Source organism: Leopardus geoffroyi, chromosome E2 (assembly GCF_018350155.1).
Source record: "Leopardus geoffroyi isolate Oge1 chromosome E2, O.geoffroyi_Oge1_pat1.0, whole genome shotgun sequence".
Taxonomy (NCBI): Eukaryota; Metazoa; Chordata; class Mammalia; order Carnivora; family Felidae; genus Leopardus; species Leopardus geoffroyi.
In genome coordinates, this window is record NC_059335.1 from 11,001,526 (window position 1) to 11,025,599 (window position 24,074).

A 24,074-nucleotide genomic window follows, 5' to 3' on the forward strand; every position below is an offset into this window, starting at 1 on the left:
AGCCAACCACAAGTCGGCCGCTGGCACAAAGGCCACGCCCCATCTTGCGCCCCGCCCCCAGTCCCTGAACCGTTACCGGAGCGACGGCCCGAGCTCATCCCGCCTCCCGATCCTGTTGCCAATCGAAGAGGCGTCGCCCGGGTGACCACCCCACCCCTTCCGGCGCGAGCCCGCGGCTTCCGGCAGGGGCCCGGCGGCGGGCGGCGGTCCGGCAGCGGCGGGGCCCGGGCGGGAGGGGGGCGCCCAAGATGGCGGCGGGCGGCGCGGAGGGCGGCTCGGGCCCCGGCGCCGCCATGGGGGACTGCGCGGAAATCAAGTCGCAGTTCCGCACCCGCGAGGGCTTCTACAAGCTGCTCCCCGGCGATGGCGCCGCTCGCAGGTCGGGTCCGGCTTCCGCCCAGACCCCGGCGCCGCCTCAGCCGCCGCAGCCCCCGCCCGGCCCTGCCTCCTCCTCCGGCCCCGGCGCCGCGGGCTCCGCGCCGTCCCCGCCGCCCGCAGGCCCGGGGCCAGGGCCCGCGCTGCCCGCCGTGCGCCTCAGCCTCGTGCGCCTCGGGGAGCCCGACGGCGCCGGGGCCGGGGAACCGCCCGCCACGCCCGCGGGGCTGGGTGCCGGAGGAGACCGCGTCTGCTTCAACTTGGGCCGCGAGCTGTATTTCTACCCCGGCTGCTGCCGCCGCGGGAGCCAACGGGTGAGCGGCCTGCATCGTGGTGGCCTCGGTGCTGGCAGAGAGGATGGGGCCCCCTGAGGTGATCCCGAAGTGATGGGAGGGTCTCTGATTGATGTGGGGTTTGGAAATGGCATCCTAGATGTGACGGATGTCCTAGGAGGCAAAGGTGCCTGGAGGTTATGCAGAATTCTAAAAGGTGGTGGCCTCTTAGCCCTTTAGCACCCTCCGAGGTACTGACCATCCTAGAGGTGATGGAGAATCGTGAGGTCATGTGGGATCTCCGAGTTATGCGTGGGGGGTTCTGTACTGGTATTTTGGAGAGATTCCCAGATGGCATGGGACCCTGTGTGGTTCTGGGTGGTAGCGATCTGCAGGTGATAGGGATTCCTGAGGTGATGCAGGCTGGAAGGTGATGGAGAACCCAGGGGTATTGCAAGTCTGCAGGTATTGCGGGGGGTGGGGGGTGAGGGGGAGTCTTGAAACTTTGGGAGCCCAGAGGTGAGGATGATTGTGGAACTGATGGGGCTCTGAGAGGTCATAGGGATCCTGCAGGTGAATGGGATCTTAGGGAACGCAGGTTCTGGAGACACAGGGTCCTGGAGGGAGTGAGAATCTCTGAACTGATGGAGAGCTGAGTGATGAGAGCCCAAGGGGACATCCTCAGGTGTGATGGTTGTCTCTAGAGAGATGTAGGTCCCAGAGGGGGATGAGGCCCGTGGAGGTTATGGTGGTCCCCAGACGTGATGGAGATCCTGGGAGCCCAGAGGTGATGAAGGACCAAAAATGTGGGGGACCATGAGGTTTAATGCATCTGTGAACTCTGATGGAGGTCCCGAGATTTAGGGACTCCAAAGGAAACAGAATCCTGGGATGTTGGGCGTTAGAGTCCTGGGGATGTGGGCGGCCCTGAGTTTGGGGAAGCTTGGATATTGAGGTGCTAAGATCCAGGGGAGTTGCTGAGGCCGTGGGGCAGGACTGGAAAGGAATGGGACTGTGGGGGTCTGCAAGCTTTGATACTACGGGCAAGGGTGTCCCCTAAAGTTAGGGGGTCCAACTTTGGGGGTAAGCACCGTGGTCTCATGTGGGGTGGAGCGGGGGGGAACCTTCCTGTCTGTGTTTTTCCTTTACTGGGTCTGTGATTTGGGTCCCCCTTCCTGTCTGTGGTTGCCCACTCACCCATCCACCTACCCACTTCCCTCAGGGATTTAACCCTGCTTCCTCTTAGTGGTTTCCCCCAACCTCAACACCCTCTTCCTTCCTCTCAGTAGTAGAAGCTATTAACTGCTTTTCTCCCGCTGCTCAAGTCCATTGATCTCAACAAGCCAATTGACAAGCGGATCTATAAGGGCACCCAGCCCACCTGCCATGACTTCAACCAGTTCACTGCTGCCACAGAGACCATCTCCCTGCTGGTGGGGTTCTCAGCCGGCCAGGTGCAGTACCTTGATCTCATCAAGAAGGACACCAGCAAGCTATTCAATGAAGAGGTGATTATGGGCCCCCGGGGCCTAGAGCGGCTCCCCCCTTCCCATTCACCCACCCGTACAATGTGGCCACGAGACTGCAGCTGCCTGGGAGCCGTGTAGACCTGGTGGGGTTGGGGGGTGGGGTGCAGGATATGGGAGAAAGAGGGGATGGGCTGATGGATGTGTGGGCTGAGGTAACAGCTAGCGTGATAAGGACCAATGATGACAGCTGCGCCTGCTGTGCCCAAGTCCTGTGCTGCTGGGTTAGGGCTCGTGGTGCCCGTGTTGCGGAGAAGACAGCTGAGCCTAGTCACCTGTTGGGACTCGTTTGACATCAGAATTTGGTCTCCAAATTCAAGTCCTTGCCGCACCGTTAACTCACTGTGTGGTTTCGGGAAGGTGACACCTCCCCCCCGTCCCCCGAGCCTCAGTTTTACTCCTCTGCAAAATGGGATTCTCATCCCTACCTCACAGGACTGTCGTTACAAAATCATATGTGGGGATTGCTCAGTCCTGGCTGGATTCGGCACAAGAGGGCGTGCCGATGAACGACCTCATCCGTGAGCAGGGGCTGCTCTTGTTCTCTTTTTTTTTTTTAATGTTTGTTTATTTTTGAGAGAGCACAGGCAGGGGAGGGGCAGAATGACAGGGAGAGAGAGGATCCAAAGCAGGCTCTGCGCCGACAGCAGTGAGTCCGATGTGGGGCTCGAACTCATGAACCGCCCGAATTCGTGACCTGAGCCAAAGTCAGACGCTCAACGGACTGAGCCACCCAGGCGCCCCGTCCTCTGTCTTTTTCTCTCTGTTCGGAGGAGGTGTTCCAAGTACACAGAGTGCCTGAATGGCAGAAGGGAGCGGAACGGTGAATGGATTAAAAATGCACTAGCTCGTCCATTCACAAAATAGGAGAGGCCTCCTTGCGGGGGGCAGGGGGAGGGGACATTGAAATAAAGACCCGAAGGAGGCCAGAAAGTCATCAGGGGAAGTGTGGGAGGAGGACAGCAGAAAGGCTGAGTGGCCAGAGCAGTTCTTGAGGGGAGGGTGGTGGATGGGTTCTGAGAAAGACCTGGTAGGGACCAGCCCGTGTAGGGTCTGGAGGGCCATGGAAAAGAGAAGAGTTCGGCTGTTAGAGCCTTTCTTGACTAGGGTTCATCTCAGCCGTAGAACAAAGAAGTGATTTGATGGTTTCCGAATCTTTTCCCAACAACGAGGAGCCACCTCGCTGCCTGGGGAGGAGGTTACTTCGTTGTGTACTGCGGGTGCCCAGGGCTTCGTTCTCTCTGGAACCCTGCTTGAGAAAGGCCGCTGTGGTGTTTGGGGCTGGACAGTGCCTAGTGCTGACTTCCATTTTAACAGCCTCTGTCTGGCAACCGAGCGGCAGTGGCAGCCTGGGTGGCCAGTTAGGCCAGCGCAGGGTTGATGGTGACTGGGACCTGCATGGTTGGAGTGGGGGTGGGGCGAGAAGAGGGCAGGTCCCGGGTGTTCTGGAAGGACTGGATGTGGGCTGGAAGGCGGACGGAGGCAGAGGCGCGTGTGCGGCTGGCGGGCTGGTGCTGCCCCTCGCGTGTCTAGGAGATGTTGTGTGCACAGCGCTGTGCTCTGGGGCTAGGCCAGCGAACCACACAGATCGAGAGCCCTTCTTTGGGGGCTGATGTTCTGTGAATCGATCTCTTGCCTTAAGCCTGACGTGGTGAAGACTGTGGAGAGGGTTAGACAGAGGAGGATAGTTCTCTGAAAGGCAGGACCGTCCCCTTGCAGAAGATGGGGCATCGTGGCTCCGTGGAGCTCCCCGTGGCTGCCTCACAGGCCACCCTTCTTCCCCTGCGTTCCCGTGGCCTGGCGTCCATCCCTTACCCTCGGTGTGGGAGGCCCCGTCCGAGAAGGTCTGGGCCACCTCCGAGGGCCTTTTCGGGGGAACCACGTTGGGGAGGAGGTCTGCTGGGAGCCGGGAGCGGATTACCTTCTCCCAACCCCCACGGTTTCTCCTGGCAGCGGCTGATCGACAAGACCAAGGTGACCTATCTGAAGTGGCTGCCCGAATCAGAGAGCCTGTTCCTGGCCTCACACGCCAGTGGCCACCTGTACCTGTACAACGTCAGCCACCCTTGCGCCTCGGCCCCGCCGCAGTACAGCCTGCTGAAGCAGGGTGAGGGCTTCGCCGTCTATGCCGCCAAGAGCAAGGCGCCCCGCAACCCGCTGGCCAAGTGGGCGGTGGGCGAGGGCCCCCTCAACGAGTTCGCCTTCTCGCCGGATGGCCGGCACCTGGCCTGCGTCAGCCAGGACGGCTGCCTGCGCGTCTTCCACTTCGACTCCATGCTCCTGCGGGGGCTCATGAAGAGCTACTTTGGGGGCCTGCTCTGCGTGTGCTGGAGCCCGGATGGGCGCTACGTCGTGACGGGTGGCGAAGACGACCTGGTCACCGTGTGGTCCTTCACCGAGGGCCGTGTGGTGGCCCGGGGCCACGGCCACAAGTCCTGGGTCAATGCTGTGGCCTTTGACCCCTACACCACGAGGGCCGAGGAGGCAGCCGCCGCCGGCGGTGACGGGGAGCGGAGCGGCGAGGAGGAGGAGGAGCCTGAGGCCGGGGGCCCGGGCTCTGGCGGGGGAGCCCCCCTCTCCCCGCTGCCCAAAGCCGGCCCCATCACCTACCGCTTCGGCTCGGCCGGCCAGGACACGCAGTTCTGCCTGTGGGACCTCACCGAAGACGTGCTTTACCCCCACCCGCCCCTGGCCCGCACCCGCACCCTCCCCGGCACGCCCGGCGCCACGCCGCCCGCCGCCGGCAGCTCTCGGGGCGCCGAGCCGGGCCCCGGCCCCCTGCCTCGCTCGCTGTCCCGCTCCAACAGCCTTCCGCACCCGGCGGGCAGCGGCAAGGCGGGCGGCCCGGGCGCGACCGCCGAGCCGGGCACGCCGTTCAGCATCGGCCGCTTTGCCACGCTCACGCTGCAGGAGCGGAGGGACCGGGGGTCAGAGAAAGAGCACAAGCGCTACCACAGCCTGGGCAACATCAGCCGGGGCGGCGGCGGGGGCGGCGGCGGCGGCGGGGACAAGCCCAGCGGCCCGGCCCCGCGCAGCCGGCTGGACCCGGCCAAGGTGCTGGGCACGGCGCTGTGCCCACGCATCCACGAGGTGCCGCTGCTCGAGCCCCTGGTGTGCAAGAAGATCGCCCAGGAGCGGCTCACGGTCCTCCTCTTCCTGGAGGACTGCATCATCACCGCCTGCCAGGAGGGCCTCATCTGTACCTGGGCCCGGCCGGGCAAGGCGGTGAGTCGCCCCACGCCAGCCTCCCCAGGGCCCAGGAAGAGGCGGGCATCGGCGGAGGGGTTGGCCACCTCCACAGCCTTTAGCCCTGTGGGATGAGGGGGAGCCAGGGAACTCTTAGTGTCCCAGAGTGAGACCCCTCAGGTCCCAGGGTGCCGGGCTTCTAGAACTCTCGGTGACGACTGAGAGAGGGTTGGGGATAAGACAGCTGGGAGTAGTGGGGACCGTGGCCAGCTATCTGAAGCGGGGAGCCAGTGGGCCCGGCATGACCCCATCTGATCACATGTCACTCGAAGCCAGATCTCTGTTTCTACGGGACATGTGATTTGCCAGTTGTGAAACCTGGTGAATGATGCTGGTCAAATTCTCTGGGCGACACTGAGCCCGTGGGCCCGGCTTCCGGCCTGGGTCTCAGACTCTGGATCTGAGCCCACCGCTGGAGTCACGGCCTGGGGAGTCCCAGCGTGGGTTCTGGCACTGCTCCCTGTGACCTCGGGCAGGTCACTGCTCGTTGACCTCCATCACCTCTTAGGGAGCCTTGAAGGTGGGTGGTGGGCAGATGTGTCCACCTCCCACTGTAGCTGTGGGGTTCGGCGAGGTCCCGGTTGGGAAGGTCCCAGTAGGGGAAGCACAGACCTGGCGCCTTGTCTCTTTGGAGCTCTAGTCTCGTGGCTCAGCTTCTCGGGGATGTGGGCACAGTGCCCAGGATGCCAGGTCTGAGGGCCGAGGCTGGGTTCCCTCGAAGAGCGGTTTTAGGATTGTGTAGGGTCTTGAATCCTTAGAACGTAATAGCACAGTCTCAGAGGCAGGGTCGTTGGGATCTGGGGAGTCCGGCAAGTCCTAAAAGAGACCCCTCTATCTCCCTAGTTCACAGACGAGGAGGCCGAGGCCCAGACAGGGGAAGGAAGTTGGCCCAGGTCACCCAGCAAGTCAGTGGTAGAGGTAGGATTGTCCCTGAGTTCTCTATCCCCCGCACCCCCCAGTCAGAAAGGGCCCCGTCCTCTCCCCATCCTCTCCACCCCTACCCCATCCTCTCTGCTCGGGATCACCCCGAGGACTTTAATTATTGTCTAAGAGTGCCGCCTGCCGGGACAGGGAAGCTAGCTGAGATGTAAGTTCCTGACCTAGAGCAGCGGCCTCTGTCCGGGCGGGGTCTGGGGCGGACTGAAGGGCAAGGTCAGGGCGGCAGCCGCCTTGGGGACTCTGGGCTGGCTCCCTCCCCATGGGACGGACGGGAGCCCCAGGCAGCCTCTAACCCTCCTGTCTCCCCTCTCATCTTCCCCAGGGCCTCTCCTCCCAGCCCAGCAACTCCCCGAGCGGCACAGTGGTGTGAAACCATGGATGTCGGGGTCCCCCCTCTGTTCCCCGCCTCCTAGCCATAACCCCCCTGCCGACCTCACGGATCAACGTATGATTAACAAGACTAACCATGATGGATGGACTGCTCCAGTCCCTTGCCCTGCACAGATTAGGGGATGAGAGGGTCCCCCAGACCGGCCCAGCACTTGGGGGGACGTAGTGGCCCGTGTGGCCTCAGCCCTGTCCCCACCCACTGCCAAGTACAATGACCCCTCCCTCTGAAACATCAGTGTTCGCCTCGTCCCTGTCCCCAGCATGTGACTGGTCACTCCCGGGGGAGACACCCCCCCCCCACAAGCTCTGCAATGTGCCCCTTGGCTTGTGGGCAGGGCAGGGGTGGCCTACCCCTCCCCTGGCCCGCACCCTGCCCGTGCTGTTGTTTGTGCTTTTGAAGAGTGTTAAATTATGGAAGCCCCTCGGGGGCCCTCCCTGTCCCCCCGGGACCTCTTATTTATACTAAAGTTCCCTGTTTTCACGGCGTCTCTGTTCCCTTCCGGGAGGTGTGGAGGGAGTGCGTGCGCACTTTTGCTGCAGTCCTAGAATCCAGTTACTTCGACCACAAGGAAGAGCTAGGCCCTCCCTGCCTCTCCCCCACCCAGTCCTCTCCCTGCTCCCTTCTAATAGCCCGGAACACTGAAGGGCAGAGGGGGGCTCTCTCAGTGGGGGACACACAGCCGGTCCAGCCCCAGGCAGGGCCCTTGGGACGGAGGAGGACGTTGCTCTGGCTCCCAAACTCTAGAAGAAAGTCCGTCCAGGACCCCCCTCAGAGCCGTTTGAGAGGGCCCAAACCGGCCCAAGTCGGATATTCCGGGGGGCCTGTCCTGATGGGTCCTCCGGGTCGCTCCTGAGGTGCCCGGAGTGCGCATGTCTGGGCCTCCCGCCGCCTCGGGCCGGCTCACGCGGCCCAGGCACCCAGAGCCAGCTAGAGACCGCGGTTTCCTCCGGGAGAGCTGTCCAGCCCTCCCGAGAACAGCGAGAGTCCGACCGGCTGCTGCAGGGAGTGGTGTCTTCCCGCTCTGCCCTCCACCCCCCGAAATGTTTCTGTTTCTAATCCTAGCCCGGGCAGGAATGTGGCTGCGGGGCCAGGGTCCAAGGAGCTATTTTGGGGGCTCCCTTTTCTCCCCCAGGCTTTGGCCAGCGGGTCACCCCTGGTCCTGGCTCCTGAGGGCCTCCCTTCCCAATTCTCTCACCACCCCTTCCCCACCTCCTGCCAAAAAAAAAAAAAAAAGTCCGTGTAAAGCAGAGGTCCTGAGGGCTAAATTTAAACCATCCCAAAGTCTGACTCCGTGGCTGAGTCACCCGCGAAGCTGGCCTCCTACCCCCCCCCCCTTCCCAGGCCTCACCCCTTTCTCACCCCACCCCGATTCCTGGGCTTGAGAAGGGGGCGTTACCCGATCATTCTGAACCTCAATTGGCCCCCTTGGAATGGAATGGGAGGGCTCATCTTTGGCATCTGCCACACCTGTAGCTTCCTCTGTGCTCCGCCTTTTTTTGGGGGGGGTGCATGGTGGGAGAGTTGAAATTCTTCACCCCCCCCCATCTCACTCCGAAGTGTTCTGAGGGGCCCTGGGAGGAGGGAGTTGGGGGGCCTGGCTCATGAGGGGTTAAGGCTGGGAGGCGGGAGGGGGCCGAACCGAGGGGTGGGGAGAAGGGGAGGAGGCCTCAGCAGCAGAGAGAAGTGGCCAGAGAGGCCCAGGGGACAGCCAGGGACAGGCAGACATGCAGCCAGAGCCCCGAGGCCTGGACAGGGGCTGCCAGGCCCCGTGACGGGAGGACCCCGAGCCCCCGGCCCGGGGAGGGGGCCATGGTGCTGCCTGCCCGACATGTCAGCCGAGGTGCGGCTGAGGCGGCTCGAGCAGCTGGTGCTAGACCCCGGCTTCCTGGGGCTGGAGCCCCTGCTCGACCTTCTCCTGGGCGTCCACCAGGAGCTGGGTGCCTCCGACCTGGCCCAGGACAAGTATGTGGCCGACTTCTTGCAGTGGGGTGAGTGCCTGCCTGCATGGACGCCCCCGGATTGGGGGGCGGTGGGGGCAGGGCAGAGGCAGGAGATGGGGCTGGGCACGGGGGGCTGGTGGTTGGGGGCAGGATGGACGTGGGAGAGCCTCCCATTCAGGAGCCCGGAACTCGGTGCCAGGTCCCAGGGTGACATGCCCCTTCCCCCGTGCCACCCTGGCAGGGCAGGCTGGGGTCAGCAGAGGCCAGGACAGCCAGGACTCACAACCAGGACTTGGGAGGCTGGGCTGGGCACAGCTTCCCGTGGTCCCTCTGACCCCCTCCACAAAGTCTAGCCTAAGGACATGCCGGGAGCCCCGTATTTTAGGGTGCCCCCACTGAAACGGGCCCCATGGCCTTCCACCCTGGTTTCCCAGAACGCAGGGGCAGGCAGAAAGGACAGCACGGGGCAGCTGCCAGGGGCGCGGCCAACGGGCAGGTGTTTGGCTCCAGCCTCTCCAGCTGCCCCGACAGGTGCCCAGGCACTGGGAGGGTGCGGTGACTCAGGCGGGCCCCGGGGGAGAGCCAGCTCTGAGACAGGCGCCACTCAGCGCCCTTCACCCCCTGGATGGAGGAGGAACAACCTAAGGTTCTTCTGGGTGTACCCCCCCAGCCCTGTTTCACTGTGGTCTGCATGGGGAGCCCTGACTCCCCTCTAACTACCCCCCTCCCATCACTCATTCTCCTAGCTCATGACCTCCGACCTCCCGGCTCTCCCACAAAGTCCCTTCTTGCCAGGTCTCTCCCTGGAGACAGGTCTGAAGGGAAGATGTGCCCGCCTCAGCTTCTGGCCTTGTCTGCCCGGCCCTTCCTCCACCCCAGGGCCCAGGCTCCTTGGGTTTTCTGTCTCTCTGACACCCTGCCACTTGGTCCCCACACTGGGTTGCCCCTCTAGCGGCCTGCTCTTGGTCCGTGGGCTCCGTGTGTCTCTCTCTGCCTTCTCCCTCTTGCTCCTTTCTTGTGACCATCTCCTTCTGACCCAGGCCCCACTCCTGTCCCTCCCATTTCACAGATAGGAAGGTGGAGACCAAAGGCCAGGCCGCTCAGCCCCTGTAGGAACTTTCTCTCCGCCTCCCCCAACCCTTAGTACCTCTGTCAGCCCTGATTTCGCAGAGCATGAAGTGGGGCTAGCAGGGTAAACTGAGCCCTGAGCCGGGGGCAGGGGTCTGGCTCTCCCATAAGGAGCGCTCCTTTTGTGGCCCGAGCAGCATCCTGCGGCCCCTCCCCTGCCGGGCCGCCCGGGCGGGGGAGGGGGCCTGGGTTCCTGCTGCCTTAAAAGGGCTCAACGTCTTGGCTCTCTCCTCCCTCCCCCGTTCTGGGCCCTGGCTGGTTCTTCCCTGCCTGCGGCCCACTCTCCCCGAACCTCATGGGGGGCTCCTCTGTCCCTTCCATAACGCACGCCGTCTCCCCTTATTCCCACTTGCACACGTCCCTCTGTCCTGCCTCTCAAGTCCCCAGCGTCTGCTACTTCCCGCCCTCCCTCTCCATATCCCAGTCTCCCCCCTCCCAACCTGCCCCCTTTAACTCCTAGCTGTGGGGCCTTGGGACGACCGCTTCACCCGCCTGGGCCCTGACTCCCCACCTGTAGGTGAGGGGTACTGAAGAAGCCCTCTTTGTGGAGTTGAGGGCAGAGAGAATACACTAGAGCCTGGGATTTGGGGGTCCACGCTGGCTTTGTGTTTCTTGTTCCTTCTCCCAGCCCCAGCCCCAGCCCCAGCCCCAAATCCAGTGTCTCCCAAAGTGTGGTCCAAAGCCACCTGCATCATAAACCTGGAGGTACTGGATTAAACCGAATGTTCCAGAGACAGGTGACCAGAGACAGACTGAGAATGCTGGGGTGGGCCTGTTGGGCACTCCCTCCACCAGCCTGAGTGGGGGTGGGGCCTGAAGCTCAGGGGCCCCTAAGGCCTGGGTCTCATATCTTCCCCGTCGGTCCTGCGAGCCCGCGCTCTCCACCTGCAGCCACTAGGGCCCTCCGGCCCAATGGCCTTCCCAAAAAGGGGTTCCCAGGCATCCCACCTTTTTCTGTAGGAGGGCAGTTTGGGGTGTCCCCAACCCTCACAGTGTTTTGGTGGGGAAGCCCTTGGGAGACTGACAGTCCTAGGAGAGAGAGAGAAGAGAGAACAAGGGACAGAGGAGACCGAGGATGGAGAGAGGGGGAGACTGAGGGGCAGAGGGTGGGACTTCCTCCTGTCTGGGGTGTCAGTCCCAGTTAGCCTCGGTTCTCACCTCCCCTCGCCCCCCAGTGGAGCCCATCGCCGAGAGGCTTAAGGAGGCCCGACTGCAGAGGGATGACTTCGAGATTCTGAAGGTGATCGGACGCGGGGCGTTCAGCGAGGTGAGCCGTGAGCTGTCACTGCAGCTCGGCGGAGCGGGAGACGCGACTGCTCACGCAGTGGGCGGGACACAGGGGTTCGGGGCGGGTCCTTAGAAATTGATGAATGACTGAGTTTAGAAAAACTACACCAGAGGGGCGGGGGGCGGGACTTTGGGTCGATGGGCGTGGCGTTGGCGGTGGGGCGGGGCCACGACTGGGTTGTGTCGGGGGTGGAGTCCGATCTGAGCGAGCCCGGGTGTTTCCGCCCCCCCCCCCACGCCCCGCGCCACCTCAGCCCCAGTCACCCCGTTTCGGCCTTCAGGTGGCGGTGGTGAAGATGAAGCAGACGGGCCAGGTGTACGCCATGAAGATCATGAATAAATGGGACATGCTGAAGAGAGGCGAGGTGAGGGCCGGGGCTGGACGTGCGGGACGCGAGGATTACCCACCCCAACTCCCGCCCGGCCCGCTTCAGCGCCCGCGGGTGCCCCGCAGGTGTCGTGCTTCCGCGAGGAGAGGGATGTGTTGGTGAACGGGGACCGGCGCTGGATCACGGAGCTGCACTTCGCTTTCCAGGACGAGAACTACCTGGTGAGCCCCGGGCTGGGGCGACTAGAGAGCTGGACCCCGACCCCGAGGCTGGCAGTTAACGAGACGGGGTCAGGCAGAGGAAGTGCTAGGCATGAGGAGCTGCCTCTGGGTGTGGTAGGAACTGGTCTTCCTTGCCCGGGAGGGGAGATGTCACTTACGGCTCTTTTCCCGGGCGGATTCTAGTGGACTCTGCAAAGATGCCGCCGTCGGGGGTGGGGGTGGGGCGGGGATCTCTCACCGGGACTGGGATAGCTCTCTAGTCGGTGTAGGGGCCACTGGGCAGGGGGTATCTGGGCACTGGGTGGGGGGGGTTCTCTGAGTTCTCTTTTTCCCTCCTTCTGTCCGGTGACATCCTGGGGGAAATTAGGGTTTTTTTTTTGGGGGGGGGGAGTGTCTCTGATTTGGCCTCGGAGATCTCTTGGGCTCTCTTGGGGCTGGGGCTGCGGGGTCTCTCCCCAGGGATGGGGCATCTGTGGGAGTCTTTGTCCCGGGCTATCGGCGATCGGTGCCGAGGGGTGCTACTGACCCCCCCCCCATGACACGCCCCCTGCTAGTACCTGGTCATGGAGTACTACGTGGGCGGGGACCTGCTAACGCTGCTGAGCAAGTTTGGGGAGCGGATCCCAGCCGAAATGGCGCGCTTCTACCTGGCCGAGATTGTCATGGCCATAGACTCAGTGCACCGGCTGGGCTATGTACACAGGTGGGCGCAGCAGGGGCTGAGGGGCGGGGGGCTGAGGGCGGGGCCCAGAGAGGGAAAGCAAAGTTGCACCTGGGCACGGTACCGCAAAGGTGGGGACCCAGAGGGGGCGGGCCCTGCAGAGGGACCTCCTTGGTTGGGGCCACTGGGGACAGGGCCAGAGGAGTGGGGTTCAGAATTGCAGAGTCCCCTAAGGGGAAATGGGTTCTGAGGGGGTAGGGAGTGGAGGGGCCCGGAGCTGCAGAGCATGGTCCCTAAGAGGGTGGGAGCCGAGGCCGCGCTGCCTGGAGGGGTGGAACCTGCCGAGATGGATGGAGGGAGGGTCACATCCACCCCCACCCTTCCGTTTGCCCAGGGACATCAAACCCGACAACATCCTGCTGGACCGCTGTGGCCACATCCGCTTGGCTGACTTCGGGTCCTGCCTCAAGTTGAGGGCGGACGGAACGGTGCGTGGGGCGCCACTTCGGGCATTGCGGCCACCAACGAGGAGTGGGGGCAGGTGGGGGGACAGAAGCTCAGAGTGTGGGGGCGGGGCTGAGGCGCCCAGGTAGAGGTGGGGGCCCGACCAGATTTAGAGGGGTTACAGGGAGGGGACCCACACTTAAGTGTGTGAGCCGCTCCCGGTTAGAACAGAAAAGGGGAGGGACTAAAGCACTCGGGGCGTGGTTAGGAGGAGGGGAGGAGCCAGAGCTGGGAGGGGCGGGGCCGAGCCCAGCTCTGGACCTTTTGGCTCAGGTGCGGTCGCTGGTGGCTGTGGGCACCCCGGACTACTTGTCCCCTGAGATCCTGCAGGCTGTGGGCGGCGGGCCCGGGCTGGGCAGCTATGGGCCCGAGTGTGACTGGTGGGCACTGGGAGTGTTCGCCTATGAAATGTTCTACGGGCAGACGCCCTTCTACGCCGACTCCACGGCTGAGACCTACGGCAAGATCGTGCACTACAAGGTGAGCACGGCCAGAGGAACCCCTGATCTCCCTTGGCGCGTAACGCCAGGCCAGCATCCCCTGCCCTCCCTCTCCCTCGTGCAGGAGCACCTGTCTCTACCGCTTGCCGACGCAGGGGTCCCTGAGGAGGCCCGAGACCTCATCCAGCGGCTGCTGTGTCCTCCTGAGACGCGGCTGGGCCGGGATGGAGCAGGTGATTTCCAGGATCATCCTTTTTTCTTTGGCCTTGACTGGGACAGTCTCCGAGACAGCGTGCCCCCATTTACACCGGATTTCGAGGGTGCCACGGACACGTGCAACTTCGATGTGGTGGAAGACGGGCTCACTGCCATGGTGAGCGGGGGCGGGGTAGGTACCTGCGACCCCTCCTGGGCAGAGGGTATTCCCCCCACCCACGCCCCACCCCCATCCCTCATCCAGAGAGCTGGGGTTAGAATAGTACCCATCTCCTGGGGTCTTGAAATCATTCCTCCCCCAGAGCGCCTGCTCTGTGCCCACCCGGCGCCGGGAACCCAGCGGTGATCTGGCTTCGCAGTCCAGTGGGGAACATAGACTTGTCCCCAGACAGTGGTGCCCCAGAGGGAGAGTTCAGGGGTGAGACAAGGGAGGGGGGGTGTGGGGAGGGGGGCGCGGGCTCCCCACCCAGCCTGGAAAGTTTTGGAGGGCTTCCTGGAGGAGGAAACCTCGGCTATCTGAGCCGAGACCTGGAAGGATAAGAAGTGAGGCAGGAAAACACCGTAGAGGAATCTCTCCTAGGCCATCTCTCTCTCAACTGTTGTACAAGCCACCCCAGTGCTGGGCACTGCTGGGGACCCACAGGGACCAGGCCAGCCCCGGGTCCCCGTCCTCGTCCACGTGTAGTCGGGAGAAGTATAGAATGACACTGTGGAGAGCGCCCTGAGGGAAGCAGCCGGATACAATGAAAGAAGATGAGGGAGGGACCACTTTAGACGAGGCCCCAAGCTGGGGTGGGGTGGGGAGCTGGCATTTAAGCCAAGACTGGGAAGGGGTGAGGCACCAGCCCTGAGGAGCACAGGTCACTCCACCTCTGGATTTCTCTGGTACAGGAGACGCTGTCCGACATGCGGGAAGGCATGCCCCTGGGGGTCCACCTGCCATTTGTGGGCTACTCCTACTCCTGCATGGCCCTCAGGTAAGCGCTGTTCAGGGGCTCCCAGTAGGGTTGTGAGATCAGGCTCAGAAGCGTAGCGTCTTGGGACCAAGGACTGTTAGGAGTCCGGAGTTGTAGGACCTTACGATGTCAGACCGTAAGTACTGTGAAGTTTTAGATTCCCTTGCAAAACCTCGGAGCCACAGACTTGGCCTTCCAGAATCTTCCAGGCGTCCACTTTTAGATTGCTAGTCCAGTCACGGGACCTCAGAATCTTAGAAAATAAGAAGCATAGAATTTTAAAATCAGTCTTAAAGGAATACAAACTTTTTTGAATCGCTCATATAACCATAAAGCTACTTCTTTATTTGTTTGTTGTTGTTTTTTTATTTATTTTTTTAATGTTTATTTATTTTTGAGACAGAGACACAGCATGAACGGGGGAGGGGCAGAGAGAGAGGGAGACACAGAATCGAAGCAGGCTCCAGGCTCTGAGCCATCAGCCCAGAGCCCAACACGGGGCTCGAACTCGCAGACCGCGAGGTCGTGACCTGAGCTGAAGTCGGACGCCCAACCGCCCAACCGACTGAGCCACCCAGGCGCCCCTTGTTTGTTTAAAGGAGGCTCCACACCCAATGTGGGGCTTGAACTCATGACCCCTGAGATCAAGCGTCAGATGCTCTACTGACTGAGCCAGCCAGGCACCCCTAATCATAAAGCCTTTTAAAAACATTAATTATACAAACAATACATCGTTTGTCACTGGTAAATTAGAAAACTCTGGCAAGGGAAAGGAGCTCCCTGGCTCACACATGCCCACAGACAAACTGGACAACTGTGAGAACATGCTGTGATCCAATCTAGTCTTTTGCTGAACAATGTATCAAAATGTCCCTTCTTGTCCTGAAGGAAGGCCAAACATGAGCCACTGTGCGGTACTCTCCTTTCTGGGGGGGGACAGGACTCCGTTAACCCGTCTTCTCTGTTATAACCCAGATTGGATGGACAGCTGCAGCGTGGTCTCGGGGGGTGCCCAGGATCCTGGGGTCCTTGAGACCTGTTTCCAGAGAGGGAGTGCTGGGTGCGAGGGGCCATCCACTTTTATTGCAATTTCATATTCCTGGGGAGGAGGGGTCTCCCTCCAGCAGCTGGGGATGGCAGGGGGCGGGGTGCAGAGAACTAGAATCAGTCCTGGGATCCCACACCCAGTCTTAACACTGTATCTTTGGAGGTGGCCACAGCTGGGTGGGGTCCCCCTCATTGTCCTGTAGTCCTAAGGAGAGGGGTCTGCAAAGGTCACATGGATGGGGAGATGAGTGACCCCGCATATGGGTGTCTCGACCCCAGGTTCCCACAGAAGGTGCAGAGAGGCCAGCTCCCAGGGGCCTGAGGCCATGTGAAGGGCGGGCCTTTACTAACAAGAAGGGGACCCGTCCCATCAACCTGCCCCTCCCCCTCCTCACTCCAGGGGCCCTTCAGGGCCTGGCTGTCCCACGCCCACAGAAGAGGGAGTCCTGGCTCTAAACCCAGGGGGGTGGACAACCTCTTGAGGGGGCCTGGCTCTCCCTCCCCTCGCCCTCTTCCTCTCCCCAGGGACGAGGAGGTCCCAGGCCCCACAGCCATGGAACTGGAGGCCGAGCCATTGCCTGAGCCACCTGTGCGGGCGCCCAGCCCAGAGCCCACGGTGCCGCCACCAGAGGAAACAGTGAGTCTCTGGAGGAGAAGGTCGGTCAGGGAGAATCCGAGAAAGGCAGGGGCTTCCGGGGTCTTGTGTGCTGCCGGCCTGAAGCCCTCTGGGAGTTGGCTTGATAGAAAGAGAGAATGCAAAGTAGAGACAACGTTACTTCAGTCAGAAATCATCCCTCTGAAGAAATAAAGGCCTTTGTGTGCGGGAGGAGGGGGCCGGCCCTTGGTCAGCAGACAGAACCTCAAGGCAAAGGTTTATTCTTGAACCGGAAAGGAGAGTAGTTAGGCTGAATTGTTCCCGGAAGAGGGGGCTGGAGAATGAGGGGAGGGGAGACAGAGACAAACCAAACAGGGCCTTTTGGTGAGGCAGGCCTTCTCCTGAGGACGCCCAGGGACTGGAGAAGAGGGGAGGGCCATGGTCAAGTTGGGTAAGAGTTGTAGGAATAGCCCTTTGGTTCCTGTGTGGAAGGTGGGTGGGAAGGGCCCAGACTGGAGGCCGGAGACCAAGGCAGGGGCTGGGGTTAGTTAGGGAAGGAGGAGACTTGGGTCACTGCAGGAGCTGTGGGGATTCCGGAAAGATCTAGAGGACAAGGGAAGATCCCAGCCTAGAGCCGGTGCCCAAGTCTTGGGCGCTGCAGGAGCGGGCAGCCCTGAGCCAGGTCCCGCACGCAGGCCGAAGCGGCAGCTCCGGAGGCCGTTCCCGCGGCGGCGGCGGCGGCGGCGGCGGCGGTGGCGGCGGAGGCCCAGGTGACGCTGCGGGAGCTCCAGGAGGCCCTGGAGGAGGAGGTGCTTACACGGCAGAGCCTGAGCCGGGAGCTGGAGGCCATCCGCACAGCCAACCAGAGCTTTGCCAGGTCGGGGTCGGGGCGCCGGGGCTGGTCGCTACCGTCGGCAGCCCGTCTCGCCCAGGTCCGGTCCGGAAGGGCTCACGGTCTTTCCCTCCCCGCAGTCAGCTCCGTGAGGCCGAGGCCCGGAACCGAGACCTGGAGGCGCGCGTCCGGCAGCTGCAGGAGCGGATGGAGCTGCTGCAGGCCGGGGGAGACGCAGGCGAGTCCCCCATCCGTCCCCTTTCCCGAGGGCGACGGGGGGAGGTGGGCCCGCGGCGTGTGTGGACACCTGGGGGAGGGCGAGGGGCCCAGGCTGGGGCACGCCGCGCCACCGCCCTCCTCCGTCCCTCCACGCGCCCTACGCCTCTCTCTTCTCCTTCCAGCTGTCACGGGGGTCCCCAGTCCCCGGGCCACGGATGCACCTTCCCATGTAAGACCCCTCTTTTTCCCCCTGTATCAAGCCTGCTGGCCCCTCTGCAAGCCCGGCCCCGTCTCCCCGTCCGGATTTAGGGATCACCCTATCTCTTTGGGGTTCCAGACGGCAGACACCCTTCACTCAGCCCCACGTCTACCAGACAGCCCTCGGTCCGGGCCTCTAACCAGATCCCATCTAGGATCTCCCTAGATTCCCTCCCCGACTCCGTTCGCTGTCTCTCGCCTCCTGCCGAGGGCGGCCGGGCCGGGCTGGGCTCCGATCGGGTCACCTGTCCCTTCTCTCTCCAGCTAGATGGCCCCCCGGCCGTGGCTCTGGGCCAATGCCCGCTGGTGGGGCCAGGCCCCATGCACCGCCGCCACCTGCTGCTCCCTGCCAGGGTACGTCCGGCTGCTCACGCCCGCCCGCCCGCCGCCGCGCCCCCTCCTCGCACCAAGCACCCCAAGCCTCCTCTGCTTAGCTGCGCCTCTGTCGAGCGGGGCCGCCGCGGGGAGGGAGGATGCGCGGGCAGCCAATCAGCTCAGGCCGCTAGGAAGCAGCCAGTGGCGAGTTCGGACGAGACTTGAAGCTTGCCCGCGGACCAACCGCAACTGCCCGCGGGGGCGGGGCGGGGCGGGGCGGGACGAGAGAGGATTGTGAACCCACCCATAGGCGTGGGCGTGGCGAGTCCCAGGAGCCAATCGGGGGGCCGTGCCGCCAAGACCTGATCACGCCCTCTTGTCCGCAGGTCCCTAAGCCTGACCTATCGGAGGCGCGTTCCCTGCTCCTGTTCGCCGTTGCTCTGGCTGCTGCCGCCGCCTTGGGCTGCACTGGGTTGGTGGCCTGCGCCCACCATCTCGCCCCGGTCTGGCGCCACCCGGGAGCCGCCTTCGCCCCCTGAACCCTAGGACCCCGAGCTGGAGGGTTGGGTGACCTGGGCACGGCGCAGAAGCCATTCCTACCGCCTCCCCGTTCACACCGCCTCCCAGCGTGGGTCTCCGCCCGAGCTCCAGCCCTGTGATCCGGGCCCGCCCCCTGGCGGCCGGGGAGGGAGGAGCAGGGGGCTCCAGGGAGGCTTGTAACCGGGAATGCTGCAGTTGCTGCTGGGGAGAATCGCAGACCAACCACCTACTAACTCCGGCCTGGCTGAGGCCCCGCCGTGGATGGGCAAACTGCGATCTAGAGGAGACAGCAGGGCCAGGGCTCGGCCATCAGTTTTTCACCCTCCACGCGCCCCCCGCCTATCGGCTCGCAGACCACAAATCCCTGTGCATGAGGCCCTACTATCCCGGGAATGTTCTCTTCCCGCGGCGAACGTCTAGTGCGAGCCCCGCCCGCCTTCTCGAGAACCTTTTGCTTTCGCCAGCCCCGCTTTTTCGGGGACTCGCGCGCCCTCCTCACGTACGTAGCTCTCGGGGCCACAGCAGGCTCCGCCCGCCTCGGCAGTTTGGGTATTTATTGACCTGTCCTCCGACCCGCCAAGTTCCAGGACCCCAGCACCCTAATCCACGTTTTGGATGCACTGAGACCCCGACATTCCTCAGTATTTATTGTCTCTCCACACCTAGGACCCCACCCCCGATCCTCGCGAATAAAAGGCCCTCCCGTCTGCCCAACGCTCTGGACTCCGCGGTGTCCGCTCTCTTCGCGTTGCGGGAACGAGGCTGCTCAGTGGGCCAATTGGAAGGCGAGTGGAGGCGCCCAATGGCCTGGCAAGAAGCTACAGGGCCGCCAAGCAGACGAATCCGGGCTGGGGGTGGGGGTGGGGACGCTGAAAGGCGTGGCTTCGGCATCCGGCCAATAGGAGGTGGCTAGCGAGCCGCCCGGAGGCACCGCCCCTTGCCCAGCTGTGGCCCAGCTGTGCCACCCGCAGGCCGGCAGGGAGGGGGTTGGGCCGGCTGCGCGCGCGCGGCCATCCTCCTACTACTGCGCTTGCGCGGGCCACGCGACTCGGTCCCAGCGACTAGCTCAAGAAAAGTTGCTGCAAACTTTCTAACCCGTTTCCCCCGCCCCTTCTCCCTGCCGGACCCGCCCCCCTGCGGAGCCGGGAATTCCGAGGGGCGGAGCGCGGGCCGAGATAGGGCATGGGGGGGGGCCTTCAGAGGACTCTGGAGACGGAGGCGTGCAGAAGCTTAGTCTCGGGGCGGAGGCGGCTTCGCGCCCTTAGCCTTCCCGGACGGCCCGTTACCTTCTCCGTTGTCCCGATGGGGAAACTGAGGCCCTCAGCCTGAGGCACACGCGGGGGGAGGAAAAAGCGCGGCCTGAGGCGGAGGGAAAACAAAAGGAGAATCACGGACAGACGGGGAGGGGGGCGGGCACACACACAGACACTGAGACAGAGACCCTAGTGGAGAGCTGGGCCTGGCACTGCTGGGGGAGACGCGGGGTCGGCGGGGGGTTGGCGATCGGGAAGCGCGAAGGGGAGGGCGGAGGGGGGGGGGACGGGCGGGGGAGGGGGCTGGGGAAAGCCCGAGGGAGGAGGAGAAGGAGGGAGGAACTTCCCAAAGTTGCAAAACATGGCTACCTTGCCTGCGGAGCCGAGCGCGGGGCCGGCGGCTGGGGGGGAGGCGGTGGCGGCGGCGGCGACCGAAGAAGAGGAGGAGGAAGCGCGCCAGCTCCTGCAGACTTTGCAGGCGGCCGAGGGTGAGGCGGCGGCCGCAGCCGGGGCCGGGGCGGGCGAAGCGGCGGCGGGAGCGGAGGGCCCGGGATCCCCGGGCGTCCCCGGGTCGCCCCCCGAGGCCGCTGCCGAGCCGCCCACGGGCCTCCGCTTCTCGCCCGAGCAGGTGGCGTGCGTTTGCGAGGCGCTGCTACAGGCGGGCCACGCCGGCCGCTTGAGCCGCTTCCTGGGCGCACTGCCCCCGGCCGAGCGCCTACGTGGCAGCGATCCGGTGCTGCGCGCTCGGGCCCTGGTGGCCTTCCAGCGAGGCGAGTACGCCGAGCTCTACCGGCTGCTCGAGAGCCGCCCCTTCCCCGCCGCCCACCACGCCTTTCTGCAGGACCTCTACCTGCGCGCGCGCTACCACGAGGCCGAGCGAGCCCGCGGCCGCGCGCTGGGCGCAGTGGACAAGTACCGTCTGCGCAAGAAGTTCCCGCTGCCCAAGACCATATGGGACGGCGAGGAGACCGTCTACTGCTTCAAGGAGCGCTCCCGCGCCGCCCTTAAGGCCTGCTATCGCGGCAACCGCTACCCTACGCCGGACGAGAAGCGCCGCCTGGCCACGCTCACCGGCCTCTCGCTCACGCAGGTCAGCAACTGGTTCAAGAACCGGCGACAGCGCGATCGGACCGGGGGCGGCGGCGCGCCCTGCAAGAGGTGAGGGGACCCGGGCGGCGCAAGTCCCGCTTTCCCGGGGACGTGCTACCTACCAACCCCCTCTCCCCCATACCCGCGCCCAGCTCCTGGGGACACCTCCTGCACACACCTTCAGGCGCTCCCCGCCCCCCAGCGCAGGGAATACGTGTGGACGGAACTGGCACACGCCCGGGGCCCTCTCCCCGACCTCACTTCTGTCGCGTAGGCTGGGAGACCTCTTCCCTCTGCTCCATTCGGAGCTCCATCCCGAATCCCATCCATGTTCTTGGCCAGGGGGAGGCAGTGAAGAAAACGGGGGGACTGCGGAAAGGGGGGCGGGCCTTTGTCCATCCATCCCGCGTGGGGGCATCTTTCACGCCCGCGGGCTGCCGGGCCTTTCCCTGACCGAGGCTCTTCCTCACCCCCCCCCCACCCCCCTGTGTGCCCAAACAGCGTGGTCCGTCGTCTGTCTTTGTTGTGAAACGTGAACCTTCCCCAGCTCCGGTTTCCCTGTAACCCAAGCCCTTCCCCTCCCACCCCTCGCGCCGGCCTCTCTCCCTTCTCTGACGCCCGGGGGGTGGGGGGAAGGCACCGGGAACTGAGCGGGCGGCTGCCTCTCCACTCTCCGAAGACGCTGGGCTGCTTGCAGCCTGACCCAGGGGACTTCGGGCAGCCCAGTGCTCAGCCTCTGGGGCCCCGAGGCCAAGGGGCTGGGAGAGGAGGGCCTCCTCCCTCCGATGTGGCCAGCTTCGGCTCTTATGAAGAGGTATCAATGCTGGACTTGGAAACTCTGTCTCAGGGGGCCTTGGGTGGTCTGACTGAGGAGGTTTTATAACCTCCTGAAATTGGCCACAGAAGTTTGGGCCGGGGAAAGGTGGGGAGGCAGTGGTGGGCCTGTGCTCCTGCAGGGCAACTTGCTGGCCAATGCGGAAGCTCAGGCATCGAGGACCACAACTCACGATCCTTTCTCTGGCCAGCGAGTCTGACGGGAACCCCACGACTGAGGACGAGTCCAGCCGCAGTCCCGAGGACCTGGACAGGGGCGTGGCTCCAGTGGCATCTGAGGCCCCTGCCCAGGGCTCCATATTTCTGGCGGGGGCCGCCCCTCCAGCACCGTGCCCTGCCTCCTCTTCCATCCTGGTGAATGGGAGCTTCCTGGCTGCAGGCAGCTCCCCAGCCGTGCTCCTCAATGGGAGCCCCGTCATCATCAACAGCCTGGCCCTGGGGGAGGCCTCCAGCCTGGGCCCCCTGCTGCTCACAGGGGGCAGTGGCGCTCCTCCACCACCGCCCCCGCAGCCCAGTCCCCAGGGGGCCAGTGAGGGCAAGACCTCCCTGGTCCTGGACCCTCAGACTGGGGAGGTTCGACTAGAGGAGGCTCAGCCCGAGGCCCCGGAGACCAAGGAGGCCCAGGGGGCTGCTTCAGTGCCGGCTGGAGAAGAGGCTCCGGGGCCTCTGCCCCAAGTGGTGCCCGGCCCTCCGCCGGCCGCCACCTTTCCTCTGCCCCCGGGACCGGTGCCTTCTGTAGCTGCTCCCCAAGTGGTGCCGCTTTCCCCACCCCCTGGGTACCCCGCAGGCCTGGGCCCCACCTCCCCGCTGTTGAACTTGCCCCAGGTGGTACCCACCTCACAGGTGGTGACCCTGCCCCAGGCTGTGGGGCCACTGCAACTGTTAGCCGCTGGGCCGGGCAGTCCTGTGAAGGTGGCGGCTGCCGCGGGCCCTACCAACGTGCACCTGATAAACTCCGGCGTGGGCGTGACCGCCCTGCAGCTGCCCTCGGCTGCGGCCCCAGGTACCTCCTGCCTGGCTGGGGCCTGGGTGATGGCTGGGCTGGCCGAGAGTGCTGTCGGTGGGCTTCTGGGAGGTGGGGCAGCCTGTCCCTGGCGGTGTGTCCCAGAACCCTCCCGACGCCTGGCCCACCTCTCGTCCCCACAGGAAACTTTCTCCTGGCCAACCCCGTGTCTGGCAGCCCCATCGTGACAGGCGTGGCCGTGCAACAGGGCAAGATCATCCTCACCGCCACCTTCCCCACAAGCATGCTGGTCTCCCAGGTCCTGCCACCTGCCCCCAGCCTGGCCCTGCCCCTGAAGCCAGACGCAGCCATCTCGGTGCCCGAGGGAGCCCTCCCAGTGGCGCCCAGCCCTGCCCTCCCGGAGGTCCACGCCCTCGGCCCGCTCTCTGCACATCAGCCGCCACAGCCGCCACCTGCCCCTGCCGCCACCACTGCCGCCAGCCTGCCCTTCCCTGCGGACTCCTCCGGCCTCCTGCCGGGCTTCCCGGCGCCCCCGCCGGAAGGGCTCATGCTGTCGCCTGCAGCTATGCCCATCTGGCCGGCAGGCCTGGAACTGAGCGCAGGCACAGAAGGGCTGCTAGAAGCAGAGAAGGGGCTGGGGACACAGGCCCCCCACACTGTGCTGAGGCTGCCGGACCCTGACCCTGAAGGACTGCTCCTGGGGTCCACGGCGGGGGGTGAAGTTGATGAGGGGCTGGAAGCCGAGACCAAGGTTCTGACCCAGCTACAGTCGGTGCCTGTGGAAGACCCCCTGGAACTGTGACCCGGCCGGGCCTCATCGCCTCTCCTGACAATGGTGCTCAAGGTCCAGGACAGCTCCAGACGAGGGGATCGCTCGGACATGACCGCTGGGAGCTGAAGATCCCACACACTACGTATCCCTGGGCCCCTTAACCTCTCCAAGCCCTGGAGGTGCCAGGGGGCTCCCCACTGTCTGCTCCTGCCCAGGGACACCGTCCTCTGGATTGGAGGCCTCCTCTGTTACAGCCCTCTCCTTGCTCTGTGTCCCCAGTATATGGGGAGATTTGGGGGTCCTGACTCCGGGGCTGTGCCCCCCTCAACCCAGTACTAGCTGTGAGCTGAAAGTCCTGCCACGTGGCTGGATTTCCAGCCCCCTTGAGCCCTCTCCCTATCACTCCCTAAAACACTATTAATAGCTCCACTGACATCCAGCGTTCCCAGAACCACTTGGAGGGTGGAGGACAGGCAGTCCGCGCCCCAGACCACCAGCCCCTCCCAGCTGGGCCCTTCCTGCTGAAAAGGGAGGCAGGTGCGGGGAGGCCTGGGTGAGGCTCCTCCAGGACTAGAGGCCGCCTGATCACGTCCAGCCCCAGACCAAAGATCCCCTCACCCCTGGGGCAACCCTGACCCCTGTGTCTAGTTTGTATCATAAATCTTTATTTTTCTAGGACATGTTATGCCTCCGTTTCAATCAAAATAAAGTTAACAGACAACTAGAACTTCCAGGGGTGTGGGTTCCCTTCTAAATTACTTGCTCAAAGGAAAAGCTGAACTCTAAAAAGCCCCACCTGAGCTTCTGGCTTTCTCACTGTTGCTCCCTGGTGGGGGTGGGGGTGGGGGGCCCGGGGTGGGAGTTTAGCTCCCTGGTGCTGCTTGGGAAGGTGTAGGCAGGGTGTTTCTCAAACTGCAGGCCTCGG

General features: G+C 64.0%; 3 protein-coding genes and 2 long non-coding RNA genes across 13 annotated transcripts; 3 read left to right on the plus strand and 2 right to left on the minus strand.

Moving 5' to 3' along the window:
* Nucleotides 1-184: 184 nt before the first annotated feature.
* Nucleotides 185-7,229, plus strand: DMWD (DM1 locus, WD repeat containing). Of its 2 annotated transcripts, XM_045440838.1 has the most exons (5): nucleotides 185-689; nucleotides 1,973-2,155; nucleotides 4,127-5,398; nucleotides 6,263-6,337; nucleotides 6,681-7,229. In XM_045440838.1, exons 1-5 carry the CDS (start codon nucleotides 249-251, stop codon nucleotides 6,726-6,728), a joined length of 2,019 nt encoding a protein of 672 aa, XP_045296794.1. In that variant the 5' UTR covers nucleotides 185-248; the 3' UTR covers nucleotides 6,729-7,229. The 2 variants fall into 2 exon arrangements, with proteins under 2 accessions (XP_045296794.1, XP_045296795.1); XM_045440839.1 differs by lacking the exon at nucleotides 6,263-6,337.
* A 125-nt stretch (nucleotides 7,230-7,354) lies between these two features.
* DMPK (DM1 protein kinase) lies at nucleotides 7,355-18,951 on the plus strand. 8 transcript variants are annotated; one of them, XM_045440842.1, is made up of 15 exons: nucleotides 7,355-8,737; nucleotides 10,993-11,084; nucleotides 11,386-11,469; nucleotides 11,559-11,654; nucleotides 12,209-12,357; nucleotides 12,710-12,803; nucleotides 13,093-13,299; nucleotides 13,384-13,647; nucleotides 14,367-14,452; nucleotides 16,004-16,115; nucleotides 16,769-16,950; nucleotides 17,046-17,143; nucleotides 17,307-17,353; nucleotides 17,647-17,736; nucleotides 18,084-18,951. In XM_045440842.1, exons 1-15 carry the CDS (start codon nucleotides 8,578-8,580, stop codon nucleotides 18,234-18,236), a joined length of 1,914 nt encoding a protein of 637 aa, XP_045296798.1. In that variant the 5' UTR covers nucleotides 7,355-8,577; the 3' UTR covers nucleotides 18,237-18,951. The 8 variants fall into 8 exon arrangements, with proteins under 8 accessions (XP_045296798.1, XP_045296800.1, XP_045296799.1 ...); XM_045440844.1 differs by having other exon boundaries at nucleotides 8,385-8,737; nucleotides 13,384-13,632; XM_045440843.1 differs by having other exon boundaries at nucleotides 8,385-8,737; nucleotides 13,384-13,632; nucleotides 17,651-17,736.
* Nucleotides 15,369-17,049, minus strand: LOC123578180. The gene is made up of 2 exons (XR_006702259.1): nucleotides 16,891-17,049; nucleotides 15,369-16,214 (listed from the first exon to the last, which is right to left on the minus strand). It is a non-coding gene; the product is annotated as an uncharacterized LOC123578180 (long non-coding RNA).
* Nucleotides 18,868-20,954, minus strand: LOC123578179. The gene is made up of 3 exons (XR_006702258.1): nucleotides 20,841-20,954; nucleotides 19,860-19,960; nucleotides 18,868-19,596 (listed from the first exon to the last, which is right to left on the minus strand). It is a non-coding gene; the product is annotated as an uncharacterized LOC123578179 (long non-coding RNA).
* Nucleotides 19,837-23,876, plus strand: SIX5 (SIX homeobox 5). The gene is made up of 3 exons (XM_045440837.1): nucleotides 19,837-20,648; nucleotides 21,605-22,416; nucleotides 22,560-23,876. Exons 1-3 carry the CDS (start codon nucleotides 19,852-19,854, stop codon nucleotides 23,177-23,179), a joined length of 2,229 nt encoding a protein of 742 aa, XP_045296793.1. The 5' UTR covers nucleotides 19,837-19,851; the 3' UTR covers nucleotides 23,180-23,876.
* The last annotated feature ends 198 nt before the right edge of the window (nucleotides 23,877-24,074 follow it).